The 26,879-nt window shown below is 43.4% G+C and overlaps 1 protein-coding gene across 2 annotated transcripts in view; it reads left to right on the top strand.

Annotated features, from left to right (window-relative positions):
- The window catches only part of GRIN2B (glutamate ionotropic receptor NMDA type subunit 2B), a 199,309-nt gene that overhangs the window by 73,242 nt on the left and 99,188 nt on the right, over window positions 1-26,879 (top strand). For both annotated transcript variants that reach the window (XM_068668982.1, XM_068668983.1), the window contains exon 4: window positions 10,420-11,018. In XM_068668982.1, coding sequence (XP_068525083.1) covers window positions 10,420-11,018 — 599 coding nt within the window. The remainder of the gene's footprint in view (window positions 1-10,419; window positions 11,019-26,879) is intronic.

Below are 26,879 nucleotides of genomic sequence, written 5' to 3'. Positions count from 1 at the left end.
AGTTTGTGAATCAATTAGATGAGCAAGACAGGCAAGACAGCAGCTTTTTGACAGAGGTGCTGCTCATTGGTTGACTAGGAAGGAGATCTGGACAGGGAGAAGGCAGGTACTGCCATGCTTTCATCCATCCTGGAGCATGAGAGGTAACTAGCTCTGGCCACAGCCTGTTCTGATGGGGATCAGGCCTTCAGGCATGACAAATGAGGCTGCATATTGAACTGCTTATTGCTTGTTCAGCCAAGGACTCTTGTAACACATTTCAGTTATATGATAGCTTCCCAAAGCTGGGGTTGTATCCAGAGTCCAGACCCTATGGTTCAGATATCCACCTCTCATTCTTCTCCTTAGGCTTTGAGAGTCACCAGCCAGATCTGAAGCCAGAAGGAGTGTCACAGGTGCAGTGCAGGCCAGGATTTGAACTAGTTAGGTCTTCTGAAATGGCAGCTATACTGGGCCTGTGCTGTAGTGTCCATGCAATGCTAATGCATGGATGCCTTAAGGCCAGCTCAGGGTTTGTGTACCTCCTGTTGCCTGGTGCAGACGTGCACATTGTGCACTAATGAGGCAGCTGCTTGCCAGAAGCGTGTCTGAGCAAAAACGGACCAGGGTGCTGTTTCTTCATTTTATGCCCAGGCAGCGCAAGGAAGGTGGTAGAAGTCCTCTTAAAGCATACCACAGGGAGCTGGCCTTTTTGCTGTGCACAGCTAGGCTTTGACATTGCTCCCGTCCCAGCCTCTGCTGTAACACACAGGTTGGAGTGAGCTGGGGTGAGTCATGTTTGGGAGAGTTCAGGGCAGGGAGGAGGTGTACTCTGAGCAAGCAGCACCTCCTTACCAAAGTGATAGGATCTAATTTGGAGCATGCAGTGAAGATAGAGTAGATCCTTGCAGTCTCAGAATGCTATATGAAATGGCTGAGTGCTTACTCTCGGGCTCAAGAGGAGAAAAGACAGGCTGGGACTCTAGCCTCACTTCTTTCTGAATCATGAGGCAACCTTCAGGCAGGAAGCCAGTGACCTGGGCTAACCGAATAAACCTTGCTGTATTTCTGCGGCTGAATTCCTGGGTATAAACAGTGTATGAATAAAGTGAAGCAAAGACAGCAGTGTATATGCTCCATATGTTCCTTTCCCACCACGCAGGAAAACAGTGCCAAGGAGCATAGAGGGAGTCAGGAGCTACTGTGGAGAAGGAAGCCTGGGTGGGCATAAGGATGAAGGGAAATCTTGATTTCTGCAAGAAAGAGGCAATGTCTTTTCTTGTCTGTAGATTTGGGTTTGAATACAGAATTCTGCAGTCTCCTTCTGCCTCAGAAGCCTTGGATCACATCCTTCACCCTCTGTCTGGTGGGGAGAAGTGAAGGTGTTGGGTGGCCTTTGTCCCTTTTGAGAGGTATCATCAGTTTTTCCTGCTGATCCAGGTTAGAGTGGGGCAAGAAGAAAAGAGAAGGGATACTATCACACCCAAGACCCTACCTCCAAGGAGCCTCAGAAATGACCCGTTTTCCTACCTCAAAGACTGTGAAGGACCAACCACATAGGTGACCATCCCCAAGGCACTCCTTGCAGGTGCTACCTCCCTTTCTACCCATCTGCCAGATGGGTAGCTTGTCAGGCCCTCTCCTCATCTCTGCAGTCCCAGAAGGCTGACAGAAGATCCAGGGTGGGTGGATGTGGGTAACAATGCCCAGCCCCAGCCGTGACAGCCACGACACCAGTGGGACGTGCCATACCCCGTGCAGTACTGCAGGGAGCAATGCGGTGCCATCCTTTGTGGCTGCCAGCACCAGCTCTAAGGAGCTTATGGCCACGGCTGTATTACGTGTGCGTGGTTGCCAGGGAAACACTAGTTCTGAACTGGAACCAAGGCGGTGAAGGCTGGAACTTTTTTTTTTTTCTTCTATTTTTTTTTTTTTTCTTTTTCCATTTAGAGCCTTGATTATGACCCTTTTAGAGAAGAGGCAGCTAGGTGTGGGGCAATGGGAAATCTAGAGTGTCTGTAATCTAGTCAGACCTCAGCTCTTGTTTTTGTCCCCTTGCTAGAGAACATTCCCATTTTAAGTTTTATTTTCTTATTTTTTAAAGGCTGAAATTTTTTACTGCTCCTTAGCTAAGGAAAGCAGAGGACACATGTACACAGGCTTTGCCTTCAGCTGCTTGCACATACTGTACTCTGATCTAACTGAGGCAAGCTATCTCTGATCCAAAGGGTATATAGCTATATCAGAACATTAAAAGCAGTCTAAACTGGTTAACAAGGACAGTTTCTGAGAAAAGATTCAGTCTTAATACAACATTACCTTAAATTGATGACTCTACTTTGGCTGTGGTCTGGCCAGCTTGGAGCATGGGCACAGCCAACTTCACTCTGTCCATAAAGGCTGAGCAGACCTTGGCATCATCAGGACTGCAGGTGCCATGTAGTAGGACACACAGGAACCAACAGCTTTTCCCACAAAAGGTTACTGCTTTAATAAGCAATGTAGAATTTGAGAGGAAGGAAGGTATCACTACTTTGTGGCTGAGAAGGGGAATGAGGTTCCTCACAGACAGTCCCTGGATATGGTACGCAGCTGGGCTACAGTGAGAGGAGATCTTCAGCTCCTGAGAGGCTCAGATGGCATTGGACACAATGCTGAACTTCCAGAGCTTATCTAAATAGACTCTGTGAACCTTTGGACATTCAGCTTATAATCAGGTTTGCTTTTAATAAAAGACCAAAGGAATATTTGATGAAATGGAAGAGCAGTTAATTTAGAAATGATAAAAAGAAATAGTATTTCATCCTGGATAGTTGATTTGCAAAATTTATTCAATGACATCTTGCCAGATACTGTGACTGGACTTTTTTAAAGAGTGCTGGAGAGTTTTATGGCTGCTGTTGATTGATCTGGCTATACCAATGACATGCCATTCAGCTTACAGTCAAAATTTAGTCCCTAGACTGGAGGATAAGACAGCCAGAAAAGAATCCCTGGGCAAACACCATTATGTAATTGAGTGGATGAGTAATGGGGCAGTCTGGCTTTCCTCTAACTGTTTTGGGCTCACCCTGTCAGGATCCCAGTCAGTGGGTTTGTCTGAGCTGGGACTGCCTAGATTGCCAGTGTGGTATAACATGGCACCTGACAGGGGAATCTACCCAGAGTGACCAGTGGCTTAATCCATTATATGTAAGCTCATCAAACAAGGAAGCACACACATACAGAGGTGAAAATGGAAATGCAATATCCCTGATGTGAAAATTGTTTATCCTGGCAGCTTGCTAACTGACGTTTCCCCAACGCGGAGAAATGCTGGCATCCATATGTGATGCTCTGAGAATCTGGTATGACATACCATTGTATATTAGTCTGCTTTCACCAGTGATTGCTTATGAAGTTCACAGCTGGTGGACCCCTCACCTTTGGTGTTTGGTGCAAACAACCTTTGGTGTTTCCTCAGGATTCCACTGGACAATGGTCCTGATGTGTTTGACTCTTTCATTTTGTTCATTAAATGCATGTGGTAACAAAATCTAGGGTGTCTCTTGTTTCCTCTGTTGCAAAATGTTTCGGACGAATGATTTCTGCAGACTCTTAAGTGCAAACTGGAAATCTCTTAGCTGTTTTCAGCCCTTGAGTCATCTTTAATCAAAGACCTTTTCATTATGACTCTCAGGAGCTCCTTGGTGCTAGAATGCTTACACAGTTGCCCCTGGGCTAAAGCTCTGCAACAAATCAGTTTCACTGCTACACAGAGATTAATGCCCAAACCACAACTGGAGGCTGTGTATATGATGATACTTAAGTGTATAGTTAATATCACTGTACATGTGAATCTTGGTTGCTTTGTTACCCTTTATCAGGGTAACAAAACTGAGCTAGACTGGAAACTCTAGATTCCTTATCACAATTATTCGCAGCAGCCACCAGTGATGGTTACTTCCAGAGAAGACCTAGAGAGTCAACAACTATTCTGACTGCTGCAGACCTTTCTTGTCTACTTGGGTGCACTACAGCAGGGACCAGGAAGACAGCAAAATGCTGGCCTGTAAAAGAGAGGTCTTACTGCCCTCTACTAATTTGTCACAGTGTTAATGGTTCTGTACAGTATTTATCCTGTCAAAGCCACCTGGTACCATGTATGTCTGGACTTTGTTTCTGCTATGACAAGTTTCAAACTGTGTGAACAGTGGAAAGAATGAGTCCTGTTTTCCTCTGGCTTTGTATTGTATGTGCCTGAAACACTCCATTTCCAGCTGTGACAACGTCCATTTTCCTTCCTGTCTCTTATGATGTCCCTTGGTGCGTTGGCTTGTCTTCTGCCATGTGTGCCCAATGGCCATGCAGATGGTGTCTTGAGTTCTGCTTGCCTTTCGCTCAGTGGAGACATTGAAACATGTCTCTCAGTCATATATGAACATTTGTAATAATTTCTCTGTGACTATCATCTTTGAGATGTGACCTTCTGTCAAATAAGGCCAATGCATTCAATAGCTATTACTAGAACAAGTGAGGGAACTGATAAATATAGTTATGTCAACCACATTTCTGCACCTAACAAACTTGAACTTCCCAATGACAGCACGTTCCCAGGGCAGCTCTGAAGATTTACACGAAGAACGATTTGCTCATCAGAGAATCAGAGCACTGGGAGGGGACTGCAAGAGGTCATCTGCTCCATCTGCTGTGCAAGCCAAAATCACTAATAACCCAGGGAACCTACTGTAGCAAGATAGGAGAGATTTGAAATCCTACTGAATGGTATCAGCTAGAAAGAGTGTCGTTAACAAATGACACAGTCCAGCCTTATTTTGAGTAGGCTTTGCTGCAAATGTGTGTCTTTGTGGAAATGTGTGTATGTGATGGATGCAGAGACACTGTTCTAGTCCCCAGTCCCACCATGGGGACATTGTGCTAGGGCTGTAGTGCCACTATATTCTCACGCTCCCTAGTGCAAGCACTCAAGAACAGTACTCAAACAGTAAGAGGCAGTAGGGTAATATTAAAAACAGAGTTTTATTGTATTGAGTTGTTGAAAACTAAATAAAAAAATTAAACGTGGGGAGGAAAAACAAACAGGCAGAAGATTCTGGCTCCAGGCTAGCCAGAAGCAGTGATGCATTTGTGGTAAGAATAAACAGCAGTAGATGAACACTTAAGCAACAAAGATCCTGATTTCCTGTCAGATTTGTTATAATAAATGGACTCAGAAATATAGAAAATTTAATTATAAGACCTTGAACTGTTGTGGCATTTTCCATCATGAACAATAAAACTCCTTCTGAATCAGGTATCCCACCAGGACTGTGACAAATAGGTACACAGTGGTGTCTCAGTTTTGAAGAAAAGAAATACATAGGTAGGGAAATTAAGGTCTGTGTTTTCCCTGAAGTTGGTTGGTGCTTGCTCACTCCTTTTTGCTTCCATAAAATCTGTGGTAGGTAGGGCTGAAGTCTGTACAAGAGGGAGCCCTATGTAATTTGTCTGTAGGTCATAGAGGAATTTTGCAAATCAAGACAGTACTAAAGACACACAACTTTTCTTCTAAATCAGGAAAATGACAACAAGGCTTTGAAAAGGTAGAGTGGCCCGAAATCATGAAGATCTTACAGGATCCCCTTTGCAAACCAGAGCACTGGAAAAGATGGGAAGGACACACTCCAGTCACTAAATTATGGCAGCACAGGTGTTTTTATACATTGGTAAATGGGTATGAGGTATACTGATGCTTCCAAAAGCCTAATGAAAAGGAACCACTCCCAGAGCAGAACAAACTGTATTTCTCTTGCACCTGTGCAAAGATAGCAGCTGAGGGCATTTTGCAAAAATATGCTCTTGACTCACTCCTCACACACTTAATCCTTGTGTATAACTTGACACACCTGGGCCTTGTGGGCTCTGGCACTTGCACTGATACTAAGTAACTTGCTACCAGTACTAAAGATCTGTTTGAGACTCAGCCATTATGTCAGCTCAGCATGACACACACACTGCCAGATTATATTTGAATAATCTACACAGAGGAACCTTAGAAGGAAACATAAAATGCCAATCTTCTTACTTTCTAAATCAGCAGCTATAGCTTAGTGGAAGGCTCTCTAGTTCCTCAAGATGACTGGCTCACTGCAACTGGTTTTGGGGATCCTACATTCCTTTGCTTTAGGGATGGGATGTTCTCAAGACTGCCCCATGCCGAGAAGCCGTTTTGCTCTCAATAGTAAGATGTTGTTTGCAAGGCAGTAATTGCTTTTGCTTGTCTTGGGAATCCAGAGAGGCTGTTAGGAAAGAACTTGTGAGAAAAGCACCCTGGGGACCTCTCCTGCCACAGCAGAGGTAAATGGTTTGCTAAACAGCAGAGATTGGTTTCAACTGGTGTAGCTGCAGGAGGGCTCCTTCAAGAGCCTTGTCAGGGGCTATCATCCCAGGTCCGGGGTCGGGGTCTCATCTGGCCCCCAGTGCAGCATCTACATGGATCTGCCCTTCAGGGACAGAAGGCATTTGACAATTTAGAAGCACTGGCAATAATACTTGGTCATTTCCTGAATCTTGCACCACACCCATCTCCATCCACCTAGGAACCTTTCTCAAAGAGGAGTCCTCAGTGTGCGTGCCTTTGCTCCCTCACCACGTGCAATCCAGTCTCTCCTTCCCTGAGGGGTTAAACATGCTGGAGGGGGAGGCAATACTTGTCCCAGCATCGGTAAACTCCGAGCAGATTTTCTGTGGGAAGCCATCTGTCAGCTGGGGAGTGGTGCTGTGTCAGTCGATTGGCTCCACCTCCAGCTCAGCTCTGCAAACCACAGATCCCTGACCTTGCAGGGTTATGGTGGGGGAGTAGTAGGATCTCTGGAGGACTGAGATCCTGTAATGGAGTCTCTCTTCCTCCAGACTGGGTGAGGGACACCTCCGCTGCATCTTACAGCATCTTGCAGCAGTTAACTATGGGGGAGCCCAGGCTTGCAGGTGGAGGGCTATAGAAGAAAGACAAGCTTTTCTAATGTAGCCAGAGGATTGTTTTTAACCTCTGTATGTGCAGTGTGAGGGACGTCTCCTTCTAACTCAACCCGTCCCAATCCCAAACTTAAATCTGTCTCCCAGTGGCGATGTTGAACCATATTTTGGCTCTTCCAGGGTGAAAAAGGGGAGGGTGGAATATGAAATTTCTGCAGGAGAAAAATAGGAGCTTGCAATGTTTATAGAAGTCTTTAATATCTGGAGGGGTAAGATACTCCTTTCTGGTTTTAGACTAATAAAACACTAATGAACCTGTAGGTGAAAAACTTGGATCTGCCTCCTAATCTAGTCTCTCATTGTAGCACCACAGTGAGGTCAAATTCCACCTCTGATAACTCTGTGGTTCTCCGTCAGTTCAGCGTTTTCTCTTTTTCCTTGGCTATCCATCAGGTGTGGTCAAAAATAAGGAAACTGTGGCTCTCAGGAATATTTCTTACTTGGTTTTCTATACCCTAAAAGGCACTCACTGAGATTCTCATCCAGCTCCATCAGCAATTCTCCTGATTTATTATGAGAGGGACACTTTCTTCCACACTGTTGTCTGTCCTTCTTCCCTCACCCCTCTTTTTTTTTCTGAGTGCTGAGTTGGTTAGAGAATGAAGAGCATTTGGCTACCCAACTATTGGGGTGATTAAGTGCCAAGAAACATCTTGCCAAGGTGCAAGCTGGACTGGCTTGTACCTCCTTAATGCTCACATTTTGAATATAAGTTGCCTCTTCTTGCTGCTTCTGTAATAAAAATGCAAGCAGTTGCTCAAGAGCAATTATTACATGCACAGCCAAGTGGTCGATGCTCTTTAAGGACTGATGCATATGTTTCTTGATGGAGAGGAATTGTTTAGCTGGATTGTGGTAAAGCTATCTATTTGGTGTATTGATTTTTGATGTTCTGATATGCTATGGTTAGTAAGGAGTGCTGAATTTTCTGCCTGAGCCTTTGGGACTGAATTTCTTTCAACTGTGCTGTGCACTTATGTGGAATGAACTGCCAGCACATGCTTTAGTTGGAGCATCTGACTGAGTTTTGAATCACAGCAATGACGGCAGAACCCTCGTAGTTACTAGATGTGGTAGGGCACTTCCCTACCACGTCTAGTAACTACTATATGTGAATGTGTCTCCACAGCCTTGACATGCTAGTGGATTTACCACCTCATGTCCCCTCTTTGTCACTGAAGAAAGCACCCAATAGTTTATTCAGAAAAGAATTCAATATCCTGTGTGTTCAGTCTTCCCATAATTCAGTAGCCAGGTCCTTCAACTCTTAGACTCTCTACTAGAAACTGGAAACACGCATTCAGTGCAGAGATTCTTATGCATAAGAATAGATTTTTTTTTTTTTTGTTGAATTTAATATATAAATAAATGCTAGTTACCACTGTGGGTGTCTTGCATTCTTATGTTATGGTAAAGCTGAGTGTTCACACTGTAGCATTCAGTTTGCTACAGGTGGCTTTCAAAGGCGCAGTGCAATGAAGGGTATTGGAGATGCTTGTTCAGGCTGTTTTCAATATCAGGCAGGTGCCGTGACAGCTGTTTAATCTTTCATCTGGCTTTCCTGATTTTATCCACAAGCTTCAAAGATAAAGCATATCTCTTCATTGAAAGAGTATTTTTTTTTTTCCTGAGCGCAATTGTAGGAGAAGGGGTGAATTCCAATGATTAGAAAATGCGAGCTCTTTTCCACAGATTGTGAGGCTCAGTTGCTGTTCCTTTTATTTATATATTTATTTATTGTCTTGTCTTGTCTCATCTCCAATTTGCTTTTTCTTTTTTTTCTTTTTTCTTTTTTGTGTACATTTATTTTTCCAGTGAGCAAAGAGCAGCCCAAAAGTACTTTCACAACCTCATAGGAAAGGCACTGGGATCTGGGAACAAGAACTCTTTGGTATAGGTTGTGACCCACAGGGAGTTCAGGGAAGATAAACAGCTGAAGGCTGGTTACAAGATCAGAGATTTTTTTCCTGGAGTTGCTGAGCAATGGCATGTTTTGCCAATAGGGAAAATGACAATACGTAATAAAAAACATGACAAAAAAATGGATGGATATCTGATTAACTGTCACCCTTGCTGAAAACCATCTCTACCTGCTAAACTGTTGGAGAGTGAATTTGGTAGAGAGCTGTTCTAAATGTGAATGTCTTGAGGTAATGCTTTGGGGCATTTTCACAATGAGTTCCCCCAGATCTAAAACTCCTGACTACCTTGTTCTGGATCTCTGGTTCAACTCTTCTGTCTGACTGAGAGAAGGCAGAGCTGCTATCTTATTCCTAAAAGTAGTGATTGGATTTTGTTATCTTAATGTGAATCTCTGTGTAAAGATAACCTTAATTCTGATTTTTTTTTTGTTTGTTTGCTTTTTTTTTTTTTTTTCTTCCTTTGTGGTTAAATCCTATTCTACAGGAGTCAGTAGGAATCTGCAGTTGACTTAAAAAGGTGGAGATCAGTTTATAGGGTAACATATTGGGAAGTGCCTTTCCAACCCTTTCCATCAGGAACCATGCAAAAGTGGGATTTGGATTTTACCAAATCTGTTAAAAATTGAAAGCCTGGTATCTTGTGAAATCTCAGGACAAAGAATGCTTGCATTATGCCATTGAAGAGATGAGATCTGTATATAACCCTTGTATAGTCTTGGGAGTTATAAAAAAAATGCATGTTCTGATTCTTGCAAAGATGAACATGGCATGGTGGAAGGATATGAAGGCAATAGCAAGAGAAATATTAAGCCAACATTTCTCTAAAACATGGTATAAACAAAACCCTTGATGGTTTAGAATTCTATTTCAATTTTAGTAGGTTTTATATTGTTCTAAGACTGAGTCTTCACAGTCATAGTACCTTGTGTTACTGCTTACTCTGAGAGGAACTTGCAACAGAGGTTCTCAGATCTATTTCTGTCCAATGGTTCTTCCTACTCTAGGTATATTTCAGTCTGGATATTCAGACTAGAGTGACTGTCCGAAAATCAAAAACAGAGCTGTTTATCCTATATATGTGGTTATGTATTTGTAATTAACATGTACCTTGTTTATCCTATGTATATGGTTGTGATAATCCTGAGATTAAAGCTGTTAATTTCTGCAAATATGGCATACTTTGCATATCTCTTTCTGGCCTCACTTGTGCACCACTTGTTCCCTGTCTGTTAGAATCATGCCTAACATTTGAAACCTTTAAGTAATTTCAGCAACCTGCCTTTAAAAATAAATTAAGGACAGCTGGTCATAAAAAGGCTTTTACTTCCTTTTCACTTGCTTCACTTTGTTAAAAATCCTTAGACTCTGGCCAAGACATGAAGTGTAAGATTCTGACTGCATGCCTCCCTCTACATGCTCAATGGGTTGACTAGCGATGTTGTATATTTCCTTTGACCTATTCTTGTTTTCTCTTTCTCTTTTTCTCTTTGGCTTTCTATTCTAGGATGAGTCATCCATGTTCTTCCAGTTTGGCCCATCAATAGAACAGCAAGCTTCTGTCATGCTCAACATCATGGAAGAATATGACTGGTACATCTTCTCCATTGTCACAACTTACTTCCCTGGTTACCAGGACTTTGTGAACAAGATCCGCAGTACCATTGAACACAGCTTTGTGGGTTGGGAACTGGAGGAGGTCCTCCTCTTGGACATGTCCCTGGATGATGGGGACTCAAAGATCCAAAACCAGCTCAAGAAGCTCCAAAGCCCTGTTATCCTCCTCTACTGTACCAAGGAAGAGGCCACCTACATTTTTGAGGTGGCCAACTCTGTGGGTCTGACAGGCTATGGTTACACGTGGATCGTGCCCAGCCTGGTGGCAGGGGATACAGACACAGTGCCATCCGAGTTCCCCACTGGGCTCATCTCTGTCTCATATGATGAATGGGACTACGGTCTTCCTGCCAGAGTGAGGGATGGAATAGCCATAATCACCACGGCTGCTTCTGATATGCTGTCTGAACACAGCTTCATCCCTGAGCCCAAGAGCAGCTGTTACAACACCCAGGAGAAAAGGATTTACCAGTCAAACATGCTCAACAGGTAAGGGAGAGGGCTGGCCTAGCCTTACAAAAGAGGGGTCACAAAGGACCTCTGCCCACTAGAATAATTTTACTAGGACAGTGGATCAGTGGGTTGTGTTGGCTAGAACCTGGGCAAGGGGAGCTGTGCTAATGGTGGGGCTTGCTTTGCTCTAAGTCCTGAATGCCAGTACTGTTATCTTGTTTGAAAGCAGCCACACCACATGAAGAGGAAGCCAACACAAGACAAAGGCACAGTGAAGGCATAATGCAAATTTTAGGTGTGCCCCTTGATGCATAACAGGTTTGTTTCCATAACAGTGCTGAACTTCTTGGAGAGTCTTTGCACAAATGAGTCTGTAAGTGTCAGGTGGATTCTTGCTGCAGGCAGTGGGGATTTTTGTATTTAAATCTAGAAGGCCCCAGGTTCTGTTCCAGGCACCAATAATACATGAACAGGTGTCCTTTAGAGGTGATGGTTGTGTGACCCATCTGGGATATTTTCATGGCACTTGTTGTCTGTGTACTGAGTGTCTTGTTGCCCATTACCCCTCAATCACAGGAGAGAAGGAAGTGCAGAGTGGTCTGGAGAACTAAAGCTGTAAAAAGAGCTAGGGTCAAAAACTCTGGTGTGCTCCTGCTTAATCCTTAAAGCTTTTAAAGTCCTCAGGTGCCTTAAGCATCCAGTATACTCAAAGAGAATGGACTTGTGCATCCTGCTCATTGGCATCTCATTGGCCAGTGTCCGCTTGCTGTTTTATGTCTCATTCTCTATGCACATTACATAGAGAACCTAAGCACCTCCATCAGGACTGGGAGTTTTTATAGATGGCAAAGGATATTAAAAAAAAAAAAAGGAAAACCTATTAAAACCTATTTGAATTAATCATCTTTGTCTAATTCAGATTCAAATTTTCTGAAGAAACAGTGCTAAGATGTCTGCTCGAGGCCACAGAGGAAGCATGCGGTGGAACAACCTCTGATTACTAGATCTTCCTTTTTTGTCCCAGCTAGAATTTGAGTGTGTAGCTAAGCAACCCAGAAAATTAGAAATGGGAAGAGTTGGGGGAGGTGATATCTGCAATTAGACAGATGTCCCCTGACCTGCTCAGCTGTCATTCTCCAGTGTTTTACATATAAAATCCTTGGGCATGTCAGTTCCTTTGCAGTAGGATATGGGGAATCCAGGTAGTAGTTGTTGAGAGTCGTGGCCACAGAGAGTGCAGCATCTTTATTCATTTGTTCCGTGAATCATGTAGTAGTGTAAATGTGATGGATTGGTTTCTGTGCTGTGACCTCTTGCTGTAAACTGTACTTGGAAAATAGAGGGACTGGTGGACAAAAAAGCAGAACATGATTTTGCGTTGCCTGAAAGTTGTGGATTGAAAGAAGTCTCCTTTTTTTACCCATTAGATTGCCCATGACTCTGTCTGCTATTTGTTCTTCGTCTCTGTGATCCATTGACATATTACCAGGTCTCATTGCCTTGATTTCCTCTTTCCTGATTTCACTCTTTTTGTTGTCTGCAAGTCTTGGATCACTGAAGGTGCCCAGTATTTTTATTGAATTCCTTCCCAGTTAGGCTTAGTGGAAAGGGGTGTTTCGTGCTGCTCCATTGAGTCATCCCTGGAATAATTAAACAGGGAGAATATATTTAATATATACAAAGTTGTCAGAAGTAGCATAAAGGCAGGATGCTTTTAACCTTTCCAAATGGATAGGGATTTTGGAGGGGAGTTGTGTTGTGACTTTTCAGCATTTCTTTAGAAAAAAAAAATGTTGTCCCCTGCTGTGTGATGCTGTGTTCTGCAGAGACCTTCTACTAATTAGCCTGTGCATAATATCACACCCATATAGCTATGCTTCTGTGAGCAGTCATCAGATTCTGCATAGCACTCCTTTGCATTGGATAGGAGGCACTTGCTCGGAGACTCCTGAGTCTCTAAATATGACAGCACTGTTGTGCAGCGTAGATATGCCCTGAAGCCTGGGCACCCCACACTAAAGCAGCTCTTGTCACTTTTGAAAGAATTATATTTCTTCTCACCTTCACGGCCCAAATCATTCTGTTCCTTCTCCCTTGTCTACTTGGGGTATAACATTCACAGCAATGACTGCAGATACGTGTAGATATACCCAACTTAGTTTGGGTACTGACATCAGTCTCTCTGAGAAACGGAGTCAATTAGTCCATGCCAAGCTCCATTCTGCCAGTGCTTAGATTGCTGCAGGCACCTGAACTAGCTCAGAAATCATTACACTGTGTTGCAGTTGCTTCTGTGATCACTGTGCAAATACTCGCTTTGCCTCGCACAGTGCTGACCTGTGCTCTGCCAGGCTGGGGGTTCTGCCTCCTGCAAATGTTTCCACCCCATTGGTACTTCTGAGTGAGGTGGTTAAACAGCGTGACCTCTAGTAGGTTGTGTGCTTGGTCTTCTTTTTAAATTAAATTACTTTCAGGCACCTTTTGGCATATAAAAGCTAGTGGTGTCCAAAATTAGCTTTTGCTTTTACAAATCCAAAGTTTCAGTCAAAATGTGCTGAGCTTCAAGCTCAGCCTCACAGCCTGAATCTGGGCAGGAGGAAAAGCAGACGAGAGGGAGAAGGAAGTGGGAAGAAGCTAGCTTGAAGGTATAAGTTCACCTCACTACCTGAACCAAGGTCCACAGAAGTTAATGGTTATAATCTGTGTTCATACCTTCAAGTCATGTTGAACCACTGGAATTCACTATATCCTAAGCTTTAAACCTCTCTTGATATACTTTGGACTGGATTGAAGGTTCTGGAAAACTAATTATAGTCCTGCCCCGGACCTGGCAATACTATATTCAGCCATCTGCAATTTACAGTTCCCCCTCCACATGCCTACACAGAATAGAGAAATGTATGTACGTGGGCTTGATGTCTGGGGAGACTGCAAAGTGTGTGTGACCTCAGATAATACATCACCACGTAGCTGGTGTTTCAGAAACTCTTGAAGCTAATCCAAAGAGGTCTGATTTACTTCAAATCCATAGCTAGGAGTCAGTACAATAAAAGAATTTTCCCATTTTGTTCTTTGGAGAGTGACACATACAACTAAAAAAAATGTGTAATTTAGTTCAGCTGGGCACATTATACACTAACACTGTGAATTAGTCATTTCCCAAGATCTGCCTTTGAACCCTAATCATTTCTTACATTTTTTTCTTTTATTCTTTTTTTTTTTTTTTCCTTAACATTCAATAGTTCTGGATGCAACTAAAATCAATGGTCCTGCTCTATGGGTTCATAATGGATTGAGGAGGAATTGGACCAAATGTTGCTGAAATTCAGAAAGAAAACTCAATTTCTCTATGTTTTTGCCCCTTCTTTCATTGGCGCTTTTGTTTGTTTTTGCAAGTGCTTGGGTTAATAAAGCTTTCCTTGAGGTATGTCTGCAAGCACAAAAAAATAAATAAATTGAGATGGACTGTTATCTAAATGCCATTTCTCACCACTGTAGGTGTTTGGTGTGCATCTTCTCATATTAATAATGGTCTCATAGCAACTGTTTCTTGTCTATCTTGAAGCTGATACTCCTTTGTGTTAGACTGGAACTGCAGAAGTGCGATCTTGACCATTGAACATTGTAAATTCTGTCCTAGAAAAGAACCTGCTGGCAAGATAACTCTACTAACTAGTAAGAGTGTGACACATTAAGGAAGGTTCATTCTACAAGTATTGTTATTTTTCTTTTTGAAGGATTCTTGAGCAAGTTTTACTCTGTGAGGGATATATCTCAATTTATGCTAATAATAGGCTTAGGTGATCAGTTGGAGTCTAACTATCCACATGCTGTTTTCCAGTTCAATTGCGCTCTTTAATTCTTTGTTTTGTTTTTAATAGGTATCCGTTTATTTATTCCTCCATTGTCCCAGAAAGTGATCTGATTTGAATATTCCAGTCCACAAAGCTTATAGTTATCTTGATGGCTGGTCTTCTCCCCTCCATTCAGCAAATCACTGTGCTTCTACTCTGCTCTGCCAAGCAAGAAGATTTCAGAGGTTGGGAAGGAGTTTCTAACAGGGTTTTCCTCTGGAGAGATGCTCAGATTTGGAGTTCTTCCCTCTTAGCCCTTCCAAGTGGAGTTGCTAACCTTCTAGGCATTCTGCAAAACTCTTCTATTCTCCTTTCACCATGGCTGCTAAGGAGTGAGTGGGCAGAGGTGGATGTGTTTATAGGCAGCCTTCTGCTTATTTCGTTATTTTAATTGATGGGACAGATTTCCTTGAGCTCAGGATGGGTGCTTCTCATTACATTTTAGAAATGGGAAGAAATAGCTAAATGACAAGAGTATTCTTGAGAGAGGTATTCAGGGATGAGTCATGAGAAAAGAATATGATTTCTGGCACATATCATTTGAGAAATAGAAGATCAGCCGTTTTGTATGGATATTCAGTCGTTGGACTACATAAGCTATGTTTTTATTATAGCCTTCAACGAGACCTGGGTTCTTCCTACTGGTTGTCATGACTGCTTGTGAATGCTGGGCCATAACTACTAGTTTGTTGTTGTAGGGTTACTAATGAGTTCTCCACTGATTGGCTTTAATAGTCTCTCATTTAACACCAGGCTGCACACACCAGATTTCATTTTAATAAAAAGTGCAGCGAAGCATTTGCTTTGGAATGAAAATACAAATGTGGAATTATACTGCCTTTGCAAAGAAATAAATTAAGGGGGGGAACAAAGGTAAGTTAAATTCTGCACCTCAGATTCCTCAAATATGAAAACAGCTGGTAAGCTAGCTTGGTGCATTGTTTGGACATGATACTTCCACTTTGGGTGAAATACTTTCATCTGGAGCTTTCTGTGTCAACCAGTTAAGAAATGCAAAAGATCCCTTGATGAACAGTTGGAAAACATTTTTCCTGAGACATCAAGGACAAGCTCTGTTTTCACGGGACCATGTTCCCCAAGTGGAAATTAAGAGTTGCTAGGGCTTGGGACAGCTGAATAGTGAGTCAGTGAGTACTAAAAGTACTTACAATAGGATTGTACAATAGGATTGCTGCCCTTTTTTCTCCGGCCACAGTAGGTATTGCCTGTCACCTCAGACTCAAGGATTATCATATGTCATTTGCAGGTAGTGTCATGGAGGTTGTCTCACAGCCAAGTGAGCGATGTACCTCCACACAACTCAGCAAGGCAGCTGAGAGCAGGAACGGAGAAAGGAGAACTTGTGCCATAGACCTTTCTCCCATTGTAGGACTAATGAGTGAACCTTGTGCTATAACCAAGAGCACTGGCTGGCCCTGAAGTCTCACTGGCTTCGGCGGGACCTGCTTGCCCAGTGTCTGGGAAGCCCTGCTCCAGTAGTGGGAGGCACAGTGCTAAGACTCGCTTCTTAACTCCTGCGAGGAGGAGAGAGAAGATATAAATAACATGTTCCCACTGATGCAGAAATTGCCCTTTTCAGAAACTTGGAGGGCAAGGGAGCATATGTAACTTTTGACCTTTCGGAGCCTTTAAGCTGGGGTCTTGTTAGCAGCTCGTTATGTCCCCGCTGGTCCGTGTACCTGGCTGCTGTCAGGCTGGTGCTAGCTGGCAGCACATGCCGCGAGCGCTGCTGATGGATTAGAGATCCCTGGTGCTGAAATCTGCTTGTTCTTGCCACTGCTCCAGCAGCAGCTGGAGTCCAGGGCTGGCCAGTGCCTCCTGCCTCTGCCAGGGTCTCTCTGCCTCTCTGTGTCCCCTGCTGTACGTCACCTTGGTTTCTGTTGCTTGCATAGCACTGTGGCTCTCTTTATTTTTTCCTCCACCACCTTGCATCTCCTACTGGCTTGCTCGGGGAGGTCTAACGCAAGCCAGCGTGACACGCTGGTAGGAGACTGAAGACCCCTGGCTTCTGAAAGAGAGTATATGATTTGGGGCAAGAGGACAGCAAAATGTCTGTTCCTTAGCAGATGGAGCAAGATGCCTTGGTCCTGAAGAGCTGGGCTTTCTGTGAGTGGGAGAGGAGGCACCTGCTCTGTGTGGACAGCTGTATTTTTCATTGTCTTTACAAATAAAATAGGGTGGGAGGATTCAAGTGAAGTCATGGGCTTTAGGCAAGGGTTATCTTTTGATTAGAGGACAGGCCCTTTCATGAAGGCCTCCAAAATCCACCAGCTGGGAATGAATTTCATTATGCGCCATCAGTTTCCAGACGGGAAAATGTCCATGTTCTGCTTCCAGCCCTCTGAGACATCTCCTGCACCACAGCCAAGTCCAATTAGTGCTAATACTGTGGCAACTTCACTTGCTGGTGACAATATGCTTTCACTTGTGCACTCAAGCTCTCCATGCTCTTCATAAAAAGTGAATAAAAATCCTTCCTCTGTGGTGGAGCTGAAGGAAGCAGTGTGAAACCACCAACTCAGCTCTGGCTGTGGTGTGGCTGTGGTTTGGCATCAGCCACAGCAGCATCTTCCCCCAGTCAGCCGGGGTTCTGTGGATTTTAAACTGCCCCAGGGAATATGAAAACCTGCTTTAGCAGATCAGGGGAGAGAAGGTGAGAAACAGCCTCCTTCCTTCAGGGACTGGCTTGTTGTGGCTGTGGGGGTATTTCAGAGACCTGCACACCTGCAAATCAATGGCTAGCCGCTTGTGGTTTCATCACTGGATCCTGTAAGGAATGTGTGCTTCTTTTTTTCCCTGATAGAAATGCTTTTTTTTTTTTTTTTTTTTTTTTTTTTTTTTTACCCTCAGACTTAATGTTCTTACTATCTTTCAAGTTTTTAAAAATAGGAACTGCTGCGTTGCTATGGCTCCCTGTGCAACTCCGGAGCAGCTATCTCATCCCTTTGATGCAGGTTGGGCTCACGATGCGGTGTGACAAGGCACCAGCCCGGCACGCCGCCTAGTGGCTCCGTCCCGTGGGGCTGGGACAGCGTTCATCCCTGGCAGAAATCCATGAATAAAAGGAAAAAAAAATAAAATCAGATGGTCTTTCTTGGCAGAAACTCTAAGCTTTAACCCTGGTGTGTCTGGGCTGAGATTTATTTGTGACATTTTGGAGTATTAAAACAATCCCTGCGATTTTAACTTCAGATGGGATATTCTTCTCCCCTTTCTGCTCTACACTGCTGTGTGATGGTGCCAAATCCTGTTAAGGAGCTGGTGTGCTCCCCTTCAGAGGCACCTGCAGCTCAGGGGCGGGTGAAGTGGCCTTTGCTGCATGCGCTTAGTCTAAGAAATCATTGTACACATTTCAAGCTAAGCTCACGGTTAAGTGCTTTGCTGAATCGAGGCTTAAAGTGCTGTTGACTAGCTGCTGCTGCTGAAATTCCTCTCAGAGTCATTGCTTTAAGGGTGTACTTGAGTTTTGCATCCAAATTTTGGGAAAACATGGATCTGCATATCTGTGGTACAGCTGAATACTTATCTCAAATAGACCAAACTGAGCTGTGGCTTCAAACACTTGTAAAATGTGCAGAATCCAGACCTCTCGGTAGCTCTCAGCCCTCTGCACTGGCCTATTTTCAAACAGTTATAATTTTAAAAATACATTTTATTTCATGTAGCAAATTTTATTTTCATCGTCAGTCTGGAGGTGAACATTTTGGAAAACCTGAGCAAAAAAACCTGTTCATCCAATTTTGATTCATGAAAGTGTGAAATGAATGCATTTGTTCTGCTTTCAAATAATTATCCAGCAGTGGGATTTTTGTTGGTGTGGACAAATAACTCAAAGCTAGCTGCACTTCAAACTTTAAAAATCAATATGTAGTGTTGGACAAGGAATGCTTGTTTTGTTAAGGCTAGAAAAATAGATTTTGCAACAAATATAAACATTTGAAGGTGGTGTATGTTACCTTAATGTCACTGTTGTGTATTTTGCATTCACTGCATACTATGTTCCACAAAATATTTGAATAACAGATAATCTAAACATGTGATATTTAAAATACTCAAATGCAAATGAAAAAGGAAAAAAGAGACTAGAAATGGCAGAGACCTGCAAGCTTGTCCAGTCCACTACCTGCTCTGTCATTCCTACAACATATGCTTTCCTCATTTAAATAACAGAATGTCCCTACTCAAGCCTGCAAGCACCTTAATATAAAATGAATATTAAAATCTGACCATAGTGCCCTTGAAATGATCAATCAGGCTGAATGCTGCCACCCCTCTTTCTACAAAGAAAACTCTTTTCCATCCCCATGGAGAGGCTTCTGAGCTTGCTATATCATGCTTAACAGGTCTCCACACCTGTCGTGATGAAGTAAAGATTGTAAGGTGATTAGAGTTCCTCTCCGCAGTAACACAGCATGGAAAATGCTTGAAAAACAGATTTGGGTTGGTCTACCTAAGGATCTGGCGAGATGTCAGGTAATTGGGTGAGAAGTCTACTCACCGATGGCGTAGCTGGTGTGGAGGAGAGCTGCCACACTGGGCTGAAAAGCCACAAACCTCTGTGGCCTGACAGTGGTTAAAAACAAATGCTGACTTGAGGCTGTTTTTTTCTCTGTTTTCTGAAGCAGTATTAAAACGAGATGGAAATGAGTTTTCAGTGTCTTGCCCAGTGTTCTTGCCTGTATTATTAGTGTCACAAATGAAATCATTTTTCAGCAAGATGGCTACCTCCAGAAGCAGTGTCAGCATCTTAACATTTATTTATGACAGGCTGTAGTATCTTTTATCTGCAATTCCAAAGCACTTTACAAACTAGGAAGGGATGGCTTAATTCACTACTAAAATTCAACCATCTCTGGGGTGAAATAGAGCAACGGTTTAACAGCACGTAGTATGAAGCAGAGATGAATACTGCACCTCACTGGAGCTGTGAGAGGCGTTTCAGCTGGCAGAATGAAATTGCTGGAGGTGGATTTTAGCCAAGACATTGGGGCTGTTTAATAAGCACAAGAGATTAGTGGCAGTGCCACACATGCTCCTCATGTGCCTGTGTGAAGCAGGCAGCCAGCAGTTCCAGAAGTGGTTTCAGGGAGGAGGCTGGCAGCTTTTCCAGCCTGCAGAGTTCACCAGCAGAGGATATGCGCTTTCAGAGACCTCCTTTATCACAAGACCGTGACTGACAGGTTTTGGACAGATGTATCTAGATTCTACACTGATTATCTGCTTATTGTCCCTGGAAACAGCCCTGGGCAAAGGGAGAGGTCCAACAAGACTTCTGTGTACCTGCCACAGGGCATAAACAATGAGAAACAGAATCAGATGGGGAGCAAAAGGGTCGTATGTAATGAAGCTCTGGGAGGATGCAGCCACGTAGGTAATAGATGTTGTAAATAAAAGACGGTCCCCCAAAAGGATGCTTTTTATAGCACTCCTCCCCCCTTAAAATAATGCGACACTGACAGATTAAGCCTGATGAGTGACATGAAGTACCTCAAATACAGACTGCTGCAAGAAATGCTTTCCATCCTCTTCTTGAAGATGCTGACGCTGCCCTTCTGCATCTAAGTGGTGACGTGTGGCATGGTGAGAGCTCAGAAGAGCTGGTGCTTAAGCCATGAAGGAATGCTCTCCAGTATCACCAAGGGACTGTGAAGACTTTGAGGTGCAAAGTACAGACGCTTACAGCCTCTGAATAAATCTGAAAATATAGCAACTGCTCTTCAGTATGCCTTCTATGTATTCTTGTCAAATAGCTGTTCTGGGGAGGGGGGGAGCGTGGGATGCTGAGCTCTCCAGCCCTTGAATTGCCCAAATCCAGGAGGTGTAGCAGGGACAATCTTTCATGGTTCTGCATTTTCTGCTGTCCTCTTCTCAGTTTCCTTTTCCTTGAGACATGTAGTTGAGACGGCTGGAGGGAACTCTGCTTGCAGATCTATTTTGGATTCAATGCAGCTGTGAGGTGGAGGAGGTCTTGCTAATGTGAGACGACTGGTCAGATGAAACAAGCACCTTGGAGATGGCGCAAAGTCACAGTTTCTCTGGTCGCTGTGGAAAGATGCTAGTTTTGGGAAAGGCTCGAGTTTGACTGGCTAGAATGGGTTTACTTAAAAACAATTTACCAATTTGTATTTATTTCTCCAAGCAATTTTTCATGGAAGGCTCAAGTTTGAATTGATGAAAGCACAAGCTTAGCAATGCTGTAAAATTGATTTGGGATAGCTTATTATTGTTCCATGAAATTGTTTAACAAGAAAGTTTGGCAGAGTGAGGGAACTGAATGAGAAGACCATAGTACTCCCAACAATGGAACAATGGATGGTACTGGCAGTACCATGTAAACCAGAGTGGAGGTATGTGGTCCTTCAAGCCACAGAAAAGTGGAGAACTGCTTAGATGAGAGGCACCCACCATATTCCACTAACAATCAGGCTGGTTTGCACAGTTCTGTTCCTTTTTTCCACCTCCTTCTGGGTCCTTGCAAGGCATGGAGAAGGCATCCTGTATGGTGGTGCTCAGCTGCAGCAGCTCTGAAATCTTTGTCGTGGCCATCAATCAGCAGAGTGGAAGCAGGTCCCTGGAGAAGGGCACTAACAGAAAGGCAAAGAAGGATTGCAGGTTGATGGTGCAGAAGGAGGAGCATGTGGAGAAACAAGAAGCACCACTGCTTGGTTTTATGACACTCACTGTGAAGGGCAGGTAGACTACTGCCAAGGTGGGCACACAGCCGGTTCCTCATGTGGGAGGACTGTGGGTGGCACTGACCTTTATTCTTCCACGTGGTTTGTAGCCTGCCTTTTCAATTTCCACAAGCCAGGAGCTGCACAAATGTGACCTTGGCTGTGGCCATTCTGCTGAAGCTGGGCCACGAGGACTCTTACACCAGAAAGTTTCTGCAGGCTTCTGATATCATCTGAGGAGAAGTTAAGGGAAAATAGCCATATAAATTTGTCATGCTTTTGACAGAGGGATTTGCTGGAAGTAGTTTTTTTAAGCCTCAGAAAAGAAAGCTGTGTGGTAGTACCTGGGGTCTCGTATGGAGATGGCTGAGTGAGAACTAGTCCTTGGCCCTTCTTCCCTCACCAGTATAAAAAGCACCGTGTCCCAGAAGAAAGGAGATGTGGGGCTGTTTTGTTTTGTTTTGTTTTGTTTTTTTCCCTCCTGCATTGTTAGCAGGTATGTGAGTCGTGGGCTTGTTCTGGCTGGTGGGTGCAAGAGCAAATTTAGAATACATTCTTCTTTAGTGCATCTAACCAAGGATGTAAGTGTTGGGTAGTCAAGTAGACAAACAGATGATTAAACAAGTGCTTAGATGTTTGAACAAGCAATTTTGTGACTTATGTAGTGCATCTAACCAAGGATGTAAATGGTGGGTAGGCAAGTAGAGGAGCAGATGATTGAGCAAGTGTGTAGATATTTGAACTAACCATTTCATGACTTCCTCCTCTACCCACTGATCCTAATGGGTTTCCCACAGTTTTCCTCGGAGAGTGCTGAGAGGGGCTGAGAGCAGGACTCTTGTGAGCCTGCCAGATCAACGGTAGTCTTTGCTAATTGACATTTTCTGCTTTTTCGACATAATTTTGGGGCAGGCTTTCAGGAGTATGTTGCAGAAGAAAAAAATAGAAGGGTTGCAGAGGAGGTAATAACCCATAGGCAAAGACTGCACTGATGTATCTATGCATCCATACTTGCGGTGATTTGCAAGCTGCCAGGGATGAGCCCACTGTTCTTGTTAATAGTCCTGTCCCCTTTGTGTGTCTCTGTTACTCCCTCCCATCCTCCATCTTTCTCATCCTTCCTTCAATAGGTGATTCTCTTCTACAGAAATATTAAATCTTGTTTTAAAACAGAAGAACCACCCCATTTTCCCCACCCCCTTTCTTTCCTCTCTTTCATCTCTGCTTCCCGTGGAAGTGTTTGAAGTAACACAAGTTCCTGAGAAAGGCATTTTTTTTCTCTCTTTGTGCTTTGGCTCTGTGTCCCTTCTTCATTATATCTTCCCTTTGTTATTTTGTTCTGCCTGCTTCGCCTCTGTGTTTCTCCCCATCTCTCAGCCCTTTTTTCAAGGCTCTTTCTTCATTAATATGTTAATTTCTAGCCCAGGCATGCTTCTTGCAGCTCACAGTTCACCAGGGAGAGCCAGGAGAGAGGGAAGAATGGAAAGAAGGAATAAGGAGAAAAAAGGGGTAGAACAGTTTACAATAGGGCTGGACTAGGCATGTAAGCAAAGGAGGAATCTGCGCTTACTGGCATCATGATGCCAGGGAGAAGAGGATTATTCGTGTGTCTTTTTTTTTGGGGGGGGGAGGGGGCAGGAGGGGGTGCAATTTCCAAGTTGTCCTTCCCTCTGTGTAGTCTTTGAAACATCAGCCTATACTCCCACCCTAATGTGTTCAGGCTTGGCAAAGCTGCTGAATTGCAGCCAAGAAATACATTGCTGGGTGATTCTCAATCCTTGTTACGAAATAGGTGTAAGAGGGATGTCTGTATTGACCTGACTGACAGCAGGACGTTAACTTAGTGGTAAAGGAGAAGGGGCCACAAGAGCAGGTGGAAATGAGAGGTAGGGTGTTTGTGACTGTGAGCTTAGCAGACCTGTTGGGGAGCCTTGGGGACCCCCAAAGGCTTGGAAAGCTTTTCCTGTGACTCTTCTTTTCTTCCTGAATAACATCAGCATATGCAAATGATATCAGCAGAGCAGGTTAGAAAGTGTTTGGTCTTTTCCAGTCTCCCATTCTGATATGTTTGGATGTGGCTAAAAACAGAAGTAGTATCTCTGGAGCTTTTTGATCTGAAAAGTAAACGGTGCCTTTGTTTTGTTTGATGCAAGCTTATTGCATGCACTGTCTTTACATGGGTACATTTTGCAGGATAAACCAAACCACAGCAGTTCTCTGAATGGGATTTTATCCCATCAGGAGTGCCTAGAGTTTTGTCCTCTTCAGGTGAGGAGTAGGGGATGGTTTAGCTTCTGTTCGGGTAAAGAGATGTGGAAAAGGATGACAAGACCATAGTAGGTGGACAGCAGTGATGGTGATGGGGATCTGGGACTGGAAAAAAGCTGAGAACTGCAGTTGCAGGCAGATGTGGTGAGCCAAGGATTTTCTTTTCGCATCCGACCAGTACAGCTACTGGGTAGAAGGTCACAAAGGAGGAAATGGTGGAGGCAGGAGCCTCTGCTGCATTAACCACATCGGGGAGGGATGCAGAAAGGCAACACACATTATTGCAGTTCTGTCCTGTAATTAGGGAACCTTTAACTATCGTATTTGCTGCTTTATATCTAATGCAGTGAGACCTCTGTCTGCTTGGAGTCCAATGATCATGATTGCCCAAGCAAATAATTAACAATGCAGCAGTGAAGGCACAGGAGAGCTAAGCTGGTGGGGTGGGTGTCTGGAGGTGAGAAAGCAGGGCTAAGGAAGGACATGTAGTAAAGGAGGGAGACAGAAAAGACAGGCTCTAATACAGTGCTGCAAAACCGGTATGAGCTGGAAGCAAAATAACCAGGGAGGAAAACTCAGGGGGACTGCGGCAATGTTCTGTGAAGTCCAAGGCCCCTGAGCCAAGAGCCTTTCATATATTACGCACACACAACTGTGTCAGATGAATATTATTTAGGTTGCGAAGGCAAGCACTTCAAACAGAAGAAAATGCCAGAATTAAGGTTGCAATCTTAATTTGGCACTTGTGTGTCTACGCATTACAGAGCAATGGTTTCAAGACTGCATACTATCTTTCAACACAGGACCCCTGCCTGCTTTTGTATGCAGGATGGGTGACATTTCCCAACTGAGCAGTGATTCAGTATTTTGTTTTCTTCTCTGTGTTTAATGTGCAGCCTCAAGCTTTGTATTGTGCCTGCTTTCACAGGCTGCTGCAAAGAGAGAATTCTTCATCTCAAGGTGTTATCTGTGGCACACCTTAGGGTGGTATCTCAGTACATCGTCAAGTTCGTGGATTTTCACCCTACTCCTGTGAGATGAGAGGACAAAAGCTGCTTTATGTAAATCCATTGTATAGGCGGAGAACTGAGGTGCAGCAAGATTAAGGTCAAAAATGTCTATTAATTTTTTATGGCCCATCTGAGACACCTAGAATTTTGTTATTCAAAGTACTGATCATCACAGAATGCTTTCTGAGTTCAAAGCAAATTTTTCTTTGACTTCAACTCAGCAGTTCCTTGAATTGAGTCCCCACCCCCAAATATTAAATAATATTGAGCACCATTTTTCATTATAATTATTTTTTTTTAATGCAAAAATGGAGATTTGGTGGTATGCAAGTTATACAGGCTGGTTTTTTTTTTTTTTTTTTTTTTTTTTTTGTATCCTGTTTAATTGTTTTGCAGAAATCATCTTGAACCCTGGAGAAAAACAAAACAGCCTCTGAACTATTTCCCTTTTTAAATTTTAATTTGAATGATTTCTTTCAATATATTTTAGATGTAACATTTAATTTCTTATTCAAATTAGTTTATCATTTCAATATGTCTCTTCTTTTTATTTGAAAAAAGGTATTTGAAAATGTTCAGATTCAAAAGATACTGGGCTGAATTACATGTTGTCTCTCAACAGAGTCAAAACTAATGATACAACAATACTTCCTGGTTTGCCAAAAATTAAACTCTCAGTACAGTACCTAATATTGTTTGGAATTGCCACCAGACAAAAAGGAAGCCAGAGGCTTTGTCCATCTCTTGTCAAGCATCCAGAAAATGAGGTGTACAGATTTAGTGGCTGCTTGCAAAGAATCTGGTTTAAGAGGTTTTCCTGGCATCACCCTGATCCTTGTGTAGAGGTAGGGATGCAGCTTTCAGTTGGCTTAGCCATCTGATTGTACTGTTTATTCCAGCCATTCTGTACCTCTCCTTTGATTAATGCCCACTTTTCCAAACAGTAGGTTTGATTCCTAATTCAATGCATTTGGTGCACCAAATGAGACAGGGGTCCTGCAAGAAAAAATGTAGTTGATTGTATCATTCTGGACTGACTCACAGTGGTTATGCAAAATGGGCTGCATTCAGGTTGCTTGAGCGACTGTAATGCTGACATTTCCCATTTTGCAGTGCCTGACTTTGTGTAATGAATAATCTTTTTCATGTAGAATCTGTTGTGTATGTGCCTACAATTTCCAATGTTCTGCAGAAATGTTGCAAAAAAAGAAACTCTCAGAAATTCCACCACGTGGCATCATTTTGATACCTGTATGCATCAGCAACCATGTGCCCTACCCAGACAGCTTCTCTTTGAGTAAACGTTAACTGGCTTCAGTAGCAGAGGGGGAATGCTAGCCTGTTTTTTTTTTTTCTTTTTTTTTCTTCTTTTTTTTTTTTTTTTTTTCTCGTTTGTTTGTTCGTTTTTGTTTTGTTTTGGCTTTTTTTTTTTTTCCAGGTCTTGAAAAGGACACGTAACCACCACATTTCATGTCTGTGCTGGTTGCAAAGAAACGTGGGAGCAAGGCTTGGAGGCCAGGATCTGGCAAAGTGTATGGTTTAATGGTTTAGGACTTTTCAGCCTTTCTTTCCACCACTGACATCCTATATCTTATCTCCCCCAGTTTGCCTCATCTATTCCATCCTTTGGGCACCTTGCTTCAGTCTGGTTTTTACCTAACAAACCTAGGATATGCCTCACAGGCGTCTCATCTAAGGTCCCATTCCTGGGTCTTGAAAAACCCAGCTTCTACTTCTGAATTGTGTGGCTTTTGTTTTCATCCATTTTCACTTATCTCACATTCTGTCTCCTTGTCCTTGTCTTCCCCTACCCTCAGCCCCAGCAAGCCCCGGTATCTTTGCGCAAACACCCCAGGTGTCACACCTCCCAGTTTTCTTCTCCCCTGCAGCATTTCAGTCACCTGCTTTCTTCTCCCAGTGTCCCAGGTCAATCTGTCCTGATTACCTTCACAGCTCTTTTTCCTTCTCCTCTGGAATTCACCAGCCTCCTCTCTCAGCTGTCCCCATGTGTGGGGAGCAGGCTGGATGAGTAGAGATGCAAACCTGAGAGGTGCAGTCCTCCTCCTCTTA

The sequence above is a fragment of the Anas acuta genome, chromosome 1 (assembly GCF_963932015.1).
Source record: "Anas acuta chromosome 1, bAnaAcu1.1, whole genome shotgun sequence".
NCBI lineage: Eukaryota > Metazoa > Chordata > Aves > Anseriformes > Anatidae > Anas > Anas acuta.
Note: the sequence above shows the minus strand (reverse complement) of the source record. Positions and strands in the feature narration are given on the sequence as shown.